We start from the raw sequence: 15865 nt of genomic DNA on the forward strand, positions 1-15865 counted from the left end.
CTTTTGACATATTGCCAACAACAGTTAAGCCAAAGCTCCACACACACACACACACATAGCACCACATATAGCAACACACACACAACACTTCTCAGCTGTTTGAAAACCATTCTGCCAACAAGTCGTTCTGCTTGAACTGGGCATAGTGTGCGAAGGGCTTGCTTTTCATCCACTCATAGAAGACCATGGCGAATTCCCTCAGGCGCCCAAAGACGGCAATGACACGGGCCAGGATGATGTCAGGGTTCGGACGCCTGTTGTGCTTTAGCAGCCACCTGAGGCACTGCATCATTTCCCACTGTATGGAACTGACACGTTCTGGTTCCTCCACATCATCCTTTCCTACGGAACATGGAAAAAAGTGACAAAGATGATAATGAAATGATATTAATGTTGGAACTTGTTTTATCAAATAAAAGATGACCAGAAACAAAACAAACAAACAAATAAAATAAAGAACAAAACATTCTTAATTTGTAATAATAAAAAAAATTCGGAAACCAATAAAACAAAGAAGAAAACACAATTACAAATCAAAGACAGAAAGGAAAAAAAAAACCAAGTGAAACATTAAAACTTTTGCTGTGGATGAAAACGATGGAAAACCTATCATTTTCAACCTGCAAACTGTTGTCAGAAAAGAGAACAAATTTGGCAGACCCACCTTGAAAAGAATTTTTTCATCCCCAAAAGATTCAAATCTAAAATCTTGCACACACACACACACACACACACACACACACACACACAAAAGCAAGCACGCACACACACACACATGTGCAAAGAAAGAGTGTTACTGACCCACAGTGAATAGCACGACACACTTGAACAGAATCTTCTCTTCCATGGTCAGCTCCAGCCTCTGGATGGAGTGCAGACATTCACACGGATCTTCTGTCGCTCCTTGCCCCCGATCTTGGACATATCATGCATGGAGAAGGTGCGACCAGATGGTAGAGTGAACACCTGAAGCTCATGGTTGTAGCCCATTGTCTGGGAAATGGCCATCACCTCTGCTCGATTATCTGAATACAATGTTAAAAAAAACCCACACTCACTGAACTCTTTCAAGTAACATACCAACAAAGTTTAGGCACAATTTCTGCATTTTCAGAACACTTTTTTGAAAAATTCCTGCATTTTCAGTATCAAAAAGTTGACTAATTAATAAAATATCATTATCTACCCATTCTTTAATCCCCAGGCTGCCTGCATGACCAGATAACTCGTCATGGAAAGCATGTATGCTTCGCTGCCACAATGACGAGATAACTCGTCATCGAAATATTCTGACTTTTCCCTGCTTTGCATTCAGTTCGTTGACAAAAATGCTGGTAGCTTTAGCTTGGGGAATCATTCTAGATTCTATTCATAGCTAGAAACACCATCTGCGTCATAAGGCAGTCCTTTATTTGAACGTTTCGGTTGGGTTACTGGCCGCAGTCTTTGCCTGGCTCCTCTCCTCACTCGCTCAACAAAATGTCGGACTGACTCCGTGCTCAAGACATGCGCTCGTGGCGAACTAAATCAACCAAGATTACTTTCTTTAGCTGATGCTCAGAAAGAATTGGAGCATAAATTCGAAGGAGAAGACAGTGGTGAACATTTATAGGACGATTTGATAGAAAATAAAGGGAGCAATCAAGAGAGTGGCCAAGATGCGACTATCAGTGAGTGATGCCGGCTGTTCAACTCTAGCAGACGACAGGTCACCGAATTTTTAGCAGGACACCGTATGAGCTATTTTCTTGGCACTCAGCCAACGCGGTCTGATGAGAACTGGATGAAGTGACCGTGTGAGAGGGGTGAAGAGGAGGGGGTGGAGACTGAGGGGGCGTGGCCTCACATCCATATTATCACTTGCAGAAGTCACAATGCATTTATTTCTTTTTCAGTTTTTTTATATTGTGGTTGTTCTAGTATGATTTTGTGTGTGCAGATGTCCATTTGTCCAGAAAATGATATTTTTGTGCAAATTACCTGACTAATGTTTGTAATGAACAAGTTGAAAATGTGACAAAAAACAAACCACTGATTTCAAAACAACAGCATGTCACTTAAAATATATAAAATGGGAAAACATCATGTGTTTTGTATTCTTTATTCATTTCCCTTTCAGAAAATGTATACTTTTATGGGTCTTTCTCCAATAACAAAGAGCACAGAATTTTTTGAAAATTTATACCTGTTTTTTTGTGAAAAACCCCTGGCAAAGAGATTTCACTTAAATCTTATTTTCCTGGCAGCGAAAGGGTTAATGAAGACAGTTTTACCACCCCTCAAAACATTTACATTCAAATGGATATAATCTGCCATGAATTCATCTACATCCACTGGAATACATGATTTGTGATGTTTCTTATGTTTCAAAACATCCCGCCAAAACATATTCATATTGTTAACTCACTTCGTACTGCTGATTATCTCCCCTGAATATCCCCCACAGATGACCCACTTGTATGGGTAACAAATAAAATCTAAAAAAAAAAAAAAAAAAAAAAAAAAAGAAGGTTAGAATCTATGAACAGAAAACTTCAAAACTGGTCAGTAAGATAAGTTAGTTGGGAACAAAATATGCTATCATACAGTGAGATGATGGAAGTATCCATATTTTTTGTTTGAAATTTGCACACATAATGACTTGTAAACGAATACAGGAAAGCACAAAGAGTTTGAAACAGATTAAATTCAGAATGTAAAAACAGCCATGACAGAGGCCGTTTGTCTAATTCTGTTGTCTGCCTTGTGACTGAGATGAAACTGGGTCAGATGGCATTGTTGACACCCACTGTTCACGTGAACCAGTCACCACGAAAATAACTCTTGTTCACAAACACAGTAACACACACTGGTAGCAGTGGAGAGTGTAAATGTCAGTTAAGATATTCTTTGCTCATAACGTCATTATGGAAATTAGGTGCCATATAAAAAAAATCAAAACTATCCAAGACCCCGATCAGGGCCATTCGTCTGAAACGCTTGTAAATAGTAGGGCCCTGATTGGGGCCTTTTGTCTGCAGTGAGTTAAAATGTCTCATGCAAACATGTAAATATTCTTCACCAAATGTATCCATTTTTTCCATACATCAAACAGGTCAAAAACAAAATGTTGAAAGTCTGTCGAGTATTTCAGTTGACATAACCAGGTAATTTTTAATGCAGAAAGATAAATATGTACATTCACTCTTTGCAAACAACCTTCTAAAAGGAGGAGTTTGTATTATACTCCATGTTTGGTGTTAAATATACTTACCATGTCAAACTGATGCAAACTAGGCCTATTGGTTTGCTCTGCTTGGCCAAATTTCGCGCGGCTAACGGTGAAAAGACGGGCCCACCCGCTCTCAGCCAATCAAACGCCTGTAAAAACTATAAGCGCTTAATCATTCCGTGGCCATGAACAAAAATGCCCCATGAGAACCACGGCGGAGACGCGGGGACGGACGGGCGGGCATTCGAGTTTGACATGGTAAGTATATTTAACACCAAACATGGAGTATAATACAAACTCCTCCTTTTGGTGTCATATACTGTACCATGTCAAACTGATGCAGAATTTAAAGCAAATGGAGGAGGGCCACGCCTACTGGTTCATATGGGGAGCCCTTGTAACTGAGACGGCAGTGTTAGCCGCGACAAAGGAAATCCCCTTGGAACCGTCAGCCCTGGTCATACGGAAATTCCTGAGGTAGAAGTTGATGAAGGGATTCTCAGACCACCAGAAGGCTGCCTCCAAGACATGCTGCGTTGGCACTGAGTGCTGGAAAGCAGCCGAAGTAGCTATGGCCCGCACTTCGTGTGCTCTGGGATGAAGACAGCTGATATCCCTGTGTGCATGAGAGTAGGCTCTACGAATGACTTGGGAAACCTGGCGGGAAATGGTGCCTGCAGCGATGTCTTTCTTGTAATTCTCATTGAGGGAGATGAGCAGACACCTCTGAGAAGAACGCCTATGGCAAGACCTATCCCAATAATATTTGAGACACCGAACAGGACAGGTGCCTATCCTCATCATCTTGGGCAAGAATATCAGACAAAGGTCTGACTCTCAGAGAGGGGGAAGGAACCTCAGGGTCTTGGTTCTTAGCCAGAAACTCTGGAAGGAAACGAATAGTGATGGAACCATCTCTGTGGAAGGCCAGATCTTGTGGCATTCCACTAAGCCCATGCAGCTCACTTCTATGACTGCCTGTGGCCAGCCACAGAAGGAAAGTGGTCTTGAGGGTGAGGATGTCAAAAGGAATAGTCCACAATGGTAGGAAGGGCTGTTTTCGAATGAAATCCAGCACCAGGAACAAGTCCCAGAGGGGCACTCTTCTGGGGTCTCTAGCTTCCTTCAGAGGGGCACCCCTAGCCACCTCTCTGAGCAGGCAATCCGCTTCCAAGGCGGAACCACCTAGCTGTTTGCAATGTGGTACAGAAGGCAGACCTGTACCCTCGCCCAGAACTAGCAGACAGGATGAACCGAGGAGCAGAGAGCCAGAAAGTTGGCCAGCTGCATGCTCGTAAGGTTCGTAGGGGTAATGCCCTGAGCTGTACACCACCGCAACCATTTCTTCCAGCGAAAGTCATACAAAGTCTCCGTTCCCTGCCTCCTTGCTCTGGTGACTATGGAGAGGAGGTCAGAGGAGGCACACCCCTGGGTCAGCACAGCCGACACAGAGGCCGACCGAGGGGTCGAGGACTTCAATGGTGATGCTGACAGTTCCGACCGCACAGCAGCCATGCGTGCTGGTGGAGCAGTTGAGGATTGGAATGCGGAGTGCCTGAGCGAGGCTGCCTCAGCAGATGAGATTTGGTTTCAAGTTCCAGGGGTGGGAACATGTGTCAGGGACTGAAGGTCCGGAAACCAGGTCTGGACTGGCCATTTCGGCGCAATGAGGATCAGCTGCGGGTGTTCCAATCTGTCTTTCCGTATCACCTTGGACAGAATTGGAAAGGGAGGAAACGCGGAGGCAATCAGACTGCTCCAATCTAGAGAGAGAGCATCCACTGCCCACGCTTCTGGGTCGGCAACCGAAGAGACGGAAGTGGGAAGTCTCTTGTTGAACAAGGTCCACCATCGGCCGAAACCACAGTTCCCACACCCCCTGAAGGCTGTCCTTGTCCAGGGTGCACTCTGTGCGTATGACACTCTTGGACCTGCTAAGAGCATCTGCCAAGAAGTTGGTTTGTCCTGCTCAGTGTCTCGCTGAAAGTGCAATGCCCTTGCTGTGGCACCAACGGAGGAGAGCCTCAGTCCGCATGGAGAGGTCTGCCGAGTGCGCTCCCCCCATTTGTTCACATAACATGCGACCGTCGTCTTGTCCGTGAACAAGCGGATGGTCTTGGCAGTGGCCTCCCCCATGAAGTGCAGGAGAGTCCTGCGAACTGCCTCCGGTTCCAGAACATTGATGTGGCACAGGCGCTCCTCCGGGGACCAAGTCCCTGCTGCATAGAGTGAGTCCATGTGGGCTCCCCAGCCCAGGGAGGAGGCGTCTGTGAAGAGTGCCACCTGAAGAGTAGGTGGGGCTAAGGGCACCCCCTGTGTCCGAAGGGGGGTGATTAACCACTCTGATGTCACCTCGAGGAACCACTCGCCCAGACATATCTGGGTATCCCATGGCTGAGTGCTCTGGGACTGGCGTAACCTCAGTGCCCTCTGGAGAGGGCGCTTGAGAACCCTGTCCAGGGGAATGAGAGGTGCCGTGGACTCCATCATGCCCAAGAGGGAAGAAAGTGTCCACGCTGTATCTTGGGAGGAGTGGCGCCAGTGGCTGAGGAGGCCTGCCAGACGGTCCCAGTGATCTGGCGCCAGAGAGACTATCATAGACCGCGTGTCGAATCTCATCCCTAAGAAGTCGAAGGACTAACGTGGGGACAGATCGCATATCTGCTGGTCCATGAGGAAGCCCCGTTGGGAGCAAAGGTCTAGAAGTCTGGCCGTATGACTCAGGCACAGGGCCTGCGACTGGGCCAGGATAAGCAAGTCGTCCAGGTACACACAGAGACAAATGGATTCCGAGCGGACGATGGACACCAATTCCCGCAGCACCTTGGTAGACAGGAAAGGGGCAAGGGACAGACCAAATGGGAGGGCCGGGAACTGGAACCCCTTGTCCCTCCACACGAACCTCAGGTACCGACGGGATGCCGAATGGATGAGTATATGAAAATAAGCATCTTCCAGATCGATAGAGGTAGGCCAATCACCTTGTTGGATGGTCTCCCGAATCTGTGCCTGTGTGTCCCTCTTGAATTTGATTTTGGGGAGGAATTTGTTGAGGGGGGACAAGTCCAAAACTGGTCTCCACCCTCCCGAGACCTTTGGAATCACCAACAACCAGCCGTAAAAACCGGGGCCCGGGTCCGAGAGTTGAGATATAGCCCCATGAGGAGTGGGTGCGATATCTCTTTTTCTAGGACGCTCTCCTGCTCCGTCGAGCTGGGCACCTAAGGAGGAGGAGTGGATCTTAGAGGGGGGAGGTCCTCCACCCAAGACAGCATGTACCCAGACTCTAGCACCGACATAATCCCGTCGTTGAGTCCCAGAGCACACCACTGATGTGCATGCCGGGACAAGTTTCCTACTTGGAGGGGCTGAACGACTGGTGGTGCTGAATCGGGGCCCAGTCATTGGGGGTGCTGCCTTCTGGCCTTGGGCATGGCCAGTCGGCTTGGACGGACATAAGGTGGTTTATTCCTCTGACCCTGATTCAGCACACGCTGCCTTGACAGGCGGCGTGGTATATGGAGGGGCCCTGGTGGCCGGTCTCTTCAATGGCATAGAACCCTGGAGCCCATGAGAGGTATGGGCCAAATATGAGGCCACCTCCCTGTTTGTCTCTGCCCTGTGGCTGACAAAATGGGGCGGGAACTGGCCGAAGAGGGAGTGCTGCTGTGCTGGGATGGACCGCAGGGCAGCCCTCTCCTCCACAGGAATGTTAGAGAGGCTGAAAATGGCATCACGCCGCGCTAGCACAGTACTGAAGTGAAGGCTGGTAGCTGTGTCTGCAGCTGCCGTGAGACCAGATGCTACCCTATTGCCAAAAGCGTGTAACCTCTGGTCGGTGAAGAGGCCCGGCGGGACTGAGGAAGGAGACCCCTTGTCCTGATTAACCGGACACTGTTCCCACAGCTCATTGGCCCTGTGAAGGAACGTGTCGAAGGTGTACGCCGTGGAAACCTCGAGGGGGCAGCGGCGGGCCAATTTGTCCCACTTTGCTAACGTCTTAAAGTATAGGTTAGCTGAAGTGGGGAAGGTGGTGCGCTGTGAGACCAACATCCTGTCCTGTGCGGAGGGCTCTGCTCCGCTGTAGGCAGGGTGGTCCTGTGTGTACCAGGACCACACCCCTCCCTTGGAGGAATCTTAAAGAAACTTTCCCGGGGAAAAGGCGCCCGGGGCCGAGAGGGACTCCCTGCCTGGAGGAGGGATGGAAGCAGCACCCCTGACAGTGCGGGCTGGCTTATTAAGCCATACCTGCACCATTTCTGGCACTCTGAGTTGCCTTGTGGTTCTGGAGTTAGAGTCACATGGCGTAAGGAGGGTCAAGGGTAACAAAGTAGCCTGAGGGACTGATTCGGCATACGTGACCCTATTGGGGAGGGTCAGTTGGAGCTCGGCAAAGTCCGAGTTTGGTTCAGGCTGGTCCCTAGGGAGGCATGGGCTCAATCTGTCCCCCCTGGGATGTGGGCGAAGAGTGTTCATCTGCTTGTTCGTCCTCATCCGAAGACAGGGGCTCCCACTCTTGTTCGCAGTCCATCCCCTGCTGGGTGCCATCCCAAGTGGATGTACCCACTGGGGCGTCCTGTGAGCTGTGGTCAGCCCAGCGGGATGAGCTGGGACGATCCCGAGCCGGGACCATGGCCGCCACTGTTATGTCCTTGACACCTGAAGCGGGTGGGGAGCGTGTGGACCGTAGGTCCAACCATGCTTGGGATGGTGGGTGCCACACCTTTTCAGAGAGGGCGTCCCTGGATGCAAGAGTGACCCACGAGTGCTGTGTGGGGACAAACACCCACTCATCTCACTGTAGGACCGAGGGCTGGGCAGGTGGGGACTGCCGGCTTCGCCGGGCCGAGTAGGGCCCTTGAGCAGCCGTCGGTCCTGACAAGGAGGCCGTTGTGACTGTGGAGGTCACCTGTGGGTTGACAGAGGCCCGATTTGTGGACAGAGTGGCAATATTGGTCGAGGAGCTCGACCTGACCGACAAGAAGTCGATCCCACTTGTCGGGGCTGTGTGTGTCACCCTGTGAGATGTGCTGGGTTGGGTCCGGTGGGGAGCGGACAAGGGGCTGGCCCTTGGTGCTCCCGGCAACCCAGTGTGCACCCTAGGTGCACCCCAGTACGGGTAGAATGGGGGTAACCACCCGTGGGCACCAGCCATACTGTGACCCGAACCCCAAGGGTCACTGGTGCGTTGACCTCCATGAAGGGAACAACCTGGCCAAGTCGGAGGGAGGTCAGGTCCGACTTGGGTGTCAGTCCCGCCCGAAGACGAGCGGGCTGACTGCCCGGAACCGCCTGACACGCACGGGCCTCCCCCAGCAGGGGAGACCGGCCGGATAGCGGGAAGACCTGCAGAGCAGGTTGCCACGCGCCCCGAATCCCCTCCCGTGGGGAGACTGGGGTGGCTTGGTCCGGGGTGGGCAAAGTAGAGATCCCCCCCCGGAACCAAATTTTTCTCCCCCCCCAAAAGGAGGTGGGGGAGGGGGGTCGACAGAGAAGGGAGGAGGGGGAACAACAATGGGGCACGTGAGGGCCGTCTCCGAGTGGGGACCCGGGTAATGGCCGGGCGCGGCCTCCCCTTGGGAGTCCGCGCCTAGCTGCGAGTCCCCACAGCACGGAGATGACTTGCCATTCACCCTTCTCCCTGCCTCGCGCTGGGACACCTCGGGAGGCGACGCTCGTACCTCTTTCCCCCCGGTCCCCTTCATGACCGTTTTACTGGTACGAACGTCGCCTCCGCGATCAGCGTCTAACGACGCATCGCCGCGGTCCGTATCGGGAGGAATCATGAGCTCCGGGCCTGGGAGAGTCTCTTACCGAGTCTCAATCCCAGCATCATGATTCCCTGCCTTCGTGGTATGGCACACGAGGCATGGAACCCGCGCTTAGGCACCCAGCGAAAATCCGACCCCCAACAGAGAAAGGAAAGACAGGATCGACTTAGAGGCAGAAAAAATCGAACGAATCGAGGGTGCCGAGTCGAATCGAGTACACAGAATGTAAGAATACAATAAACACAAGCCGCATGCAACAAAATAAGGCCAAAAGGATACGCTGAATAGCCGAAAAAAGCGTAAGACGAGACAGAGCGTAAACCTGACAAGATGGTGTGGAGAGCCTTGGCCAAAGGAAATGATTAAGCGCTTATAGTTTTTAGAGGCGTTTGATTGGCTGAGAGCGGGTGGGCCCGTCTTTTCACCGTTAGCCGCGCGAAATTTGGCCAAGCAGAGCAAACCAATAGGCCTAGTTTGCATCAGTTTGACATGGTACAGTATATGACACCAAATAACTTTTACAAATGACATTTTTCTTTAATCTTAGAATGTTTACCATTCCAAAGAAATTGAAACAGCATTTTCGATGTCCTTCAGTAGCTGCATTGGTGAGTCTGGCAAGATCATAAATAGATATGTAAATAAGAGAAGTACTAATGACTTCAGAACTGTATACATGTATATGTTGACAGATCAGCAACTAACACAGTGCCCAGTGGAGGTGCAGGCATCATGGCGCACTTCCCTGAAGGAGAGACAGCTGCTGTCAGTGTTGCCATTGGCAAACACTACACCAGCTAACCTGCAGACTGAAGCACTCATGCAATGCCACCTCCATGATTCAGGACTACAACAATGACTGCAGCCAAGTTGTCTTCCTGACAAAAAGCTCTGTCAGTGCTACAAGCCCTTCAGAATAATAAGTTCCCACCCTTGATGGCAGTGCTACAGAAAGTGTCAAGAAGCAGATGGGTGGTCTTCCAGTGAATTCCAGTCCATAGCAAATACCCGGGAATGAGCAAGCTGATGTGCTGGTCATGAAGGGCACCATAGGGGAGCAACCCAACAACAGCATCAGCTTCAGTGAGACGAACTCCATCATCAGGGCACTTACTATGCCGACAGCAATCAGAGAAGACTGCCACACATTACCCAGAAAGCAGCAGAGTGTCCTGGTGAGACTTCACACCGGTCACAACAGACTGAACAGTCACATGTACCTAAAAGGGAAGCTGGAGCCATCTCCCACCTGTCCTGTGGACAGGAAGATGAGACAGTAGAGCACATCCTCCAAAGTACAAACAAGACAAGATTTGTGTCCCGTCGAAACTCCACTTGCAACCAAACTATATGGCAATCAAGAAGACCAATGCCACAACTGGACTGATGGTGTGTCTGTGAACGCACACTTATAACTTATAACACAGTATAAGTGTCACATAATCTACTTTCACAGCCTTAGTCACTTTTTACTGCATTTTTTAAATGTAATAGGAATGTCATGTGATGTCAGTGTCTGAGTTCACACACTGTCAAGAGAGCAGAGATCTGTTTAGCATGCTTTAGGCTAGGTTTGAACCTTGTGAGAAGCAGGCTAGATTAAGGTGAATAGATACCAGAAATGTGTCCACACTTCATGGAGGATTCAAACTTAAGAGGGCAGGGTAATTAGAGTACAACAAATCATGGAGACAGTTGAACAGCCAGTCCAGCCAAGAGGTAGGTAAGGCGGTGCGGCCCACCTCCTAGGTAACGCCTCAGTCAGCAGTGAAGTCCACAAACAGTGTCAGAGAGGTTTTAGACTTTCAGGAACCAGGGTGGATGAGCTTATGTGTTAAGGTGGCTGGATGGTAACTAGGAACCTGAACATTGTGAGGTGTAATGTAGTTCTCCAACAGGTTGACAAAGAAAGTCTAAACATTTTGAACTCACAGCACTGAAAATAAACAGCCCTTTTATATCATATCTCAACATAAAGAAGTGATGCCGTTGTCAGGCAGAAGCAGATATAAATGCATATTAAGTTTATAGTGAGTTGATGTGCAAGAGTTTTGTGACTTTTGTTTTCTCCTTGCAAAGAAGTTTCTATTCTTTTCAATCAGTACAGCACAATTCACATTCAACACATAATGAACCAACAACATTGGACATTCAATGAAGTCAGCATCACTGATAATAACATCAGGTAATGACTGTGGTGCACATATGTGTTAACATCATAAATGCAGGATTTACCTTCATATAATCACAATCTAAATATGTAATATTATCCAAACCTGCAAGACTGACTCACTGTTTAGGCTAACAAGAATGTGAGTTTGTATACCCTTTTCCCAATCCCCTTGCACTCTCTAAACATCAACCTCCATGACCCGCCCATGTTCAATACAGTCCAACTGCTCTCTATCTCTCTCTTTTTTTTGTTTTGTTTTGTCAGTTTGTTTGTTTTCTAATTACTCACAACTATATACTTATCATCTAGCAAGGCATGAAAAGTAAAGTATCCAATGAACAAAGACATTCTCAGCCTTATGATTTGTCATCATGCATCATATGAGTTAACAATACTCTAATTTTATTTACGTATTACGATCTATGAGTGAGCAGATATTCTCAATTCACTAACTTGAATCAAAAACCTTATATCCATTCTCACACGCACACACACAAAACACAGTCTCTATGAAATCACTGCATCAAGAATCACAAAGTATGTTACATGGATACTAGTTTCTTTTGGATTTCTCATATTGTTTTCCCATGTAACATATGTTGATATTTTTAAACTGCATATCTGTGTTTTAATAATCTTATTAACTCACTCCATGCCAAGAGTTTTTGCCCTTGCCAATCCCTGAAAACCCAGGGTTTGTATAGGATGGGGGAAAAATTGTAAAAAAAAACCAAATAAACACCCAGACAATTGATATCTAGTATATGTATGCAAGGAATGTTGTTCCATATGTGTGCAAAAAATCAAAGTATTTACTCACCATCTTGATGTTGATCGCGGTATCCATATTTTGTGTATTTTTTTAGCATTTTTGCACCCATCAGAGAGGTACACCAACATGTTCCACATCACATTCTAACACTATTTGAGGAACTGAAGACCTAGTGCATGCAATGAAGTATGAACAGGTGGTGAAGAAAGTTGAAATTCACACATACAAAAAAAAATATTGTCTCTACATAATGAAAATCAAAGAACAAAGAAAAAAAAAACCTCAACCGGCTGGGTGTTGACTGGCCAGTTAGCTGACAAACCTGGTATGCCAGTGAAGGGATGTGCAAGAGGGAAAAAGGAAAAATTGTCAGTCCAATCACTGGTGAAAACACTTGCAAAATCGTCCGTTTCCTCAGTGGTTTCGTCGTCTGTGTCTGTCTCATCTGCTGGCACATGTTCCTCACTTTCCTCTCCATTGTAAACACTCTCTTCAGCGGCCGAATCTATTTCTAGTTCATCGGGATCTGGTTCAAATTCACTGTCCGAAGAATCAACATTATCTCCTTCGACATCAGAGCCTTCAGTTTGGATCATTTCCAAAGCATCTTCGACACTGAGTAACATTTCACCTCTCCGACCGTGTCGAACACTTCGCCGTGACGCCATCTTGTCAAACAACTTACAAAGCTGACAGGGGGCACGCTTTGTTATCAACTGCGGTTGAGCTTATCACGACACACACGCAGCGTGTGTGAATGAAAAGCTGACCAGAGGTGACGTAAGATATCACATCTGCTTTTGATTTTCGCATCCAACGCGTCACTCCGACAGCACGACTTTTTAAAATCCAAGTCCGCATATGCGGACATTGGCATCCAACGCTTTCTCCGACGATGTCCGCATATGCGGACAATGGCAGCGAGTGAGTTAAGACTGTCACACTTGGAGCTGTATTTTGCAATTTACTCTTGTAAACATTGAACTTTGCCAATAAAATTATCAAGTTCATTTTATTTTCTGAAGAAAGTTGGTGTGTTAAACCAGAAATAATGAGAGTTTCTGAAAATGTGAAATGGAGACAATGCTCACATTTCTCATGCAGTAAATTTGTCAAACTAGACCAGAATTCCTGTGACTTTGGACAGCTCCACAACATATGCACAAGGTTTTCCTCCTCATTGGTACACAATAAACAGAAAGGGGAATCTGCAATCTGAAGAAAAAAATCTCTAGGTGGGAATGAATCTGTGCAAGACTGCAAGCTGGAATCATCTAAGATGATTATCCACAGTAGATTTAAACGGCATGAGAAATATCTTGTTCCACTTGATGGGAACATTGGGACATAGTAATTCCCATTTGTTTAAACGTGGAGTGACATTGTTTGTGAGAGCTAAATACATCACATGAGTCCCTCCATGTTTTAATAATTTCCACACCTTCGAAGATTTATCTCCGCTAGTATCAGGATCACTGAATGCCACCCCAGGTGTTTGCTTATATCCTTTGACAGCTTATATTATCCAAACATACACACAAAAATTGGTAGATATTCCAGGAAACTTAAGCTGAAAGTGGTCAAAACTAAGCCGATAACCAGTGATGTCTGTCAGTTGACCAATGCTAATTATACCATTTTCAACCCATTCTTGCATGTGTATTGTTCTTTTATCATGAATCACATTAGCATTATAGTGGATACATTCTGCATAGAATTCTTGGCTTTTTCTGGTTTACATTTGTAACAAAGTTTTTTTACAGTGTTTACAAACATCAAGCATGACAAATGTGACATTTTTGTGCTGAAAAATCGAAATGTGGTGTGACCAAGCGCTATGCTTGCTTCAAAAATTGTTTCACACACAAGCTACAGCAGTCGACAGTTTTTGCAACTAACCCGCGCGCAGAATGTGTGATGTCACTCCCAGTTTGAATGCAAAGCCGCTTACATCATTTAGAAATCTGTCACCGAACACCTTGTAAGAAACACAGTTGTTGTCAGATTTGGCCAGATTTGGTCGATCTGCTTTGCAGCACACGTGACTGTCTTTGCAGTCCGCTTAACTTGCATAAATTGGCACAGTGAGTAATGAGTGGTCACTTTATACCTGGTCAGTCATCTGACCAGAGCTGCTCTCTCTCTTGCTGCGTCATGAGCAGTGTGAGTGTGTGTCGTGTGTTCCTACAACGGCTGACATCTTGCTATGTATCGCTGTAAGTACTAGTGTGTAGAATGTGTTGATTTGTAAATTGTATCGTTCGACAGAGTACTTGTGTTCATGAGTATGTTCAGTTATTGTTTTGTTCAGTTATTGCTTTGACATGTTAGTCACAGCTTGGCTATGATTGATCTAGAAAATCACCATGTCGTCATATGCTCGTAGCAGTATTCCATTAGATTCTTCTTAACGTCACAGTCAACGACGTCTCAGGACACATAGTTTGTTCCAGAATGTTCTAGTGGATGACGCATTCTTTCTCATCTACTGTCACTGATGAAGGTTAGGTTACTATCCCACTTTGGCGGAGGAGATTTAAATGTTGAGCACAAGCTTAGCTGTGTTGTTATTTGGCTTTGATGTAACGGATAACTTGTGTAAGTTCATTCACCACTTAATGGTTAAGCCATGATCGTTCTTCACTTACTATCTGGTCTGTCAGTTTGCCAGTATTATATGTAAGCCACTGATTCTCTATCTTGTTTATTATTCAGGTATTATCCTTCATGCTGATATCAGTTGTACTGCTACAGTGTGCTCAGTACTCTTAAGATGTGTGTAGTATTCTGTTGTGGTGACTACAAGATAGCGTTGGATTAATATCAGTTATTGGTTAAAACCACCTGATATGCACCAGTCTGTTAATTGTAATTTAGTTATCATGCCCTCTCCTATACGGCTTACTCCAGTATAGTGCTACATGATAAACTGATTATTTGAGTCACTTTGACAGAGTATAAGCTTTACCTAATCTATACCGTCAGTGTGCTTTCACTAAATCAGCCTAGCTTCAATCACTTTAACTGCACTATTTAAATGTATTAGAAATGTCATTTGATGTCAGTGTTTTGTCTTCACACATATGCATTACCAAGTGGTAGTCTTTCCATGCAATATGTATACATGTGCTTTATTATTCACTTGTGCCGACATGTTGTACATGTGTACTAATGACATTTGTTTGTGTCATTCCAGGCACTGTCTTCTTTTCTTATGTCTTCTCTTCTTATATTCTCTTTTTATATATTCTTTTCTTATATCTTCTTCTTAGCTCTTCTTCTCATCTAATAACTATTGTAAATAAAACAATAGAAAAACCCATTTGTGACTGGCTTCTATATGTTCCTGGCCTGTGCGCGGGAATTCTTATCTATCCTTTTATCACATAAATCATTTAGTTAGTTCTTTTGTACCGTACCCTTGAATAACCACTTGGTTCAGCTACAGTGGTGTCACGTGAGTGGTCACATGACATGCAATCGTACACACACTGAAGGAGGATAAAAGAAGCCACCCAGATATGTGTGGGGACTTCTGGTTAACTCACGCGCTGCCAATGTCCGCATATGCGGATGTCGTAGGACAAAGCGTTGGATGCCAATGTCCGCATATGCGGATTTGGATTTTGAAAAGTCGCACTGTTGGAGTGACGTGTCGGATACGAAACTCAAAAGCAGAACTGATTCTTAAGTTATCTCCAGCCAACTTTTCATTCACACACAATGCGTGTGTGCAGTGACATGCTCATTAGCAGACGACAACGAAGCATACCCTCGGTCAGCTCTGCAAGTTGTTTGACAAGATGGCGTCGCGTCGAAGTGTTCGACACGGTAGGAGAGGTCAAACGCAACACAGCGTCGAAGCTACTTTGGAATGATCCAAACTGAAGGCTCCGATGTTGAAGGAGATAATGTTGATTCATCGGACAGTGATTTTG

The 15865-nt window shown here is 46.5% G+C and overlaps 1 protein-coding gene across 3 annotated transcripts in view; it reads right to left on the reverse strand.

Moving 5' to 3' along the window:
• Nucleotides 1-203: 203 nt before the first annotated feature.
• The window catches only part of LOC143286818 (uncharacterized), a 48913-nt gene continuing 33251 nt past the window's right edge, over nucleotides 204-15865 (reverse strand). For 2 of the 3 annotated variants that reach the window (XM_076594625.1, XM_076594624.1), the window contains exons 7-8: nucleotides 802-1025; nucleotides 204-342 (exon numbers count right to left, since the gene is read on the reverse strand). In XM_076594625.1, the coding sequence (XP_076450740.1) occupies nucleotides 850-1025 (176 nt within the window). In that variant the 3' untranslated portion in view covers nucleotides 204-342; nucleotides 802-849. Of the gene's footprint in view, nucleotides 343-801; nucleotides 1026-15865 lie in introns of those variants that run through there. The other variant, XM_076594626.1, reaches the window with a different exon arrangement.

The sequence above is a fragment of the Babylonia areolata genome, chromosome 10 (genome assembly GCF_041734735.1).
Source record: "Babylonia areolata isolate BAREFJ2019XMU chromosome 10, ASM4173473v1, whole genome shotgun sequence".
Classification (NCBI taxonomy): domain Eukaryota; kingdom Metazoa; phylum Mollusca; class Gastropoda; order Neogastropoda; family Buccinidae; genus Babylonia; species Babylonia areolata.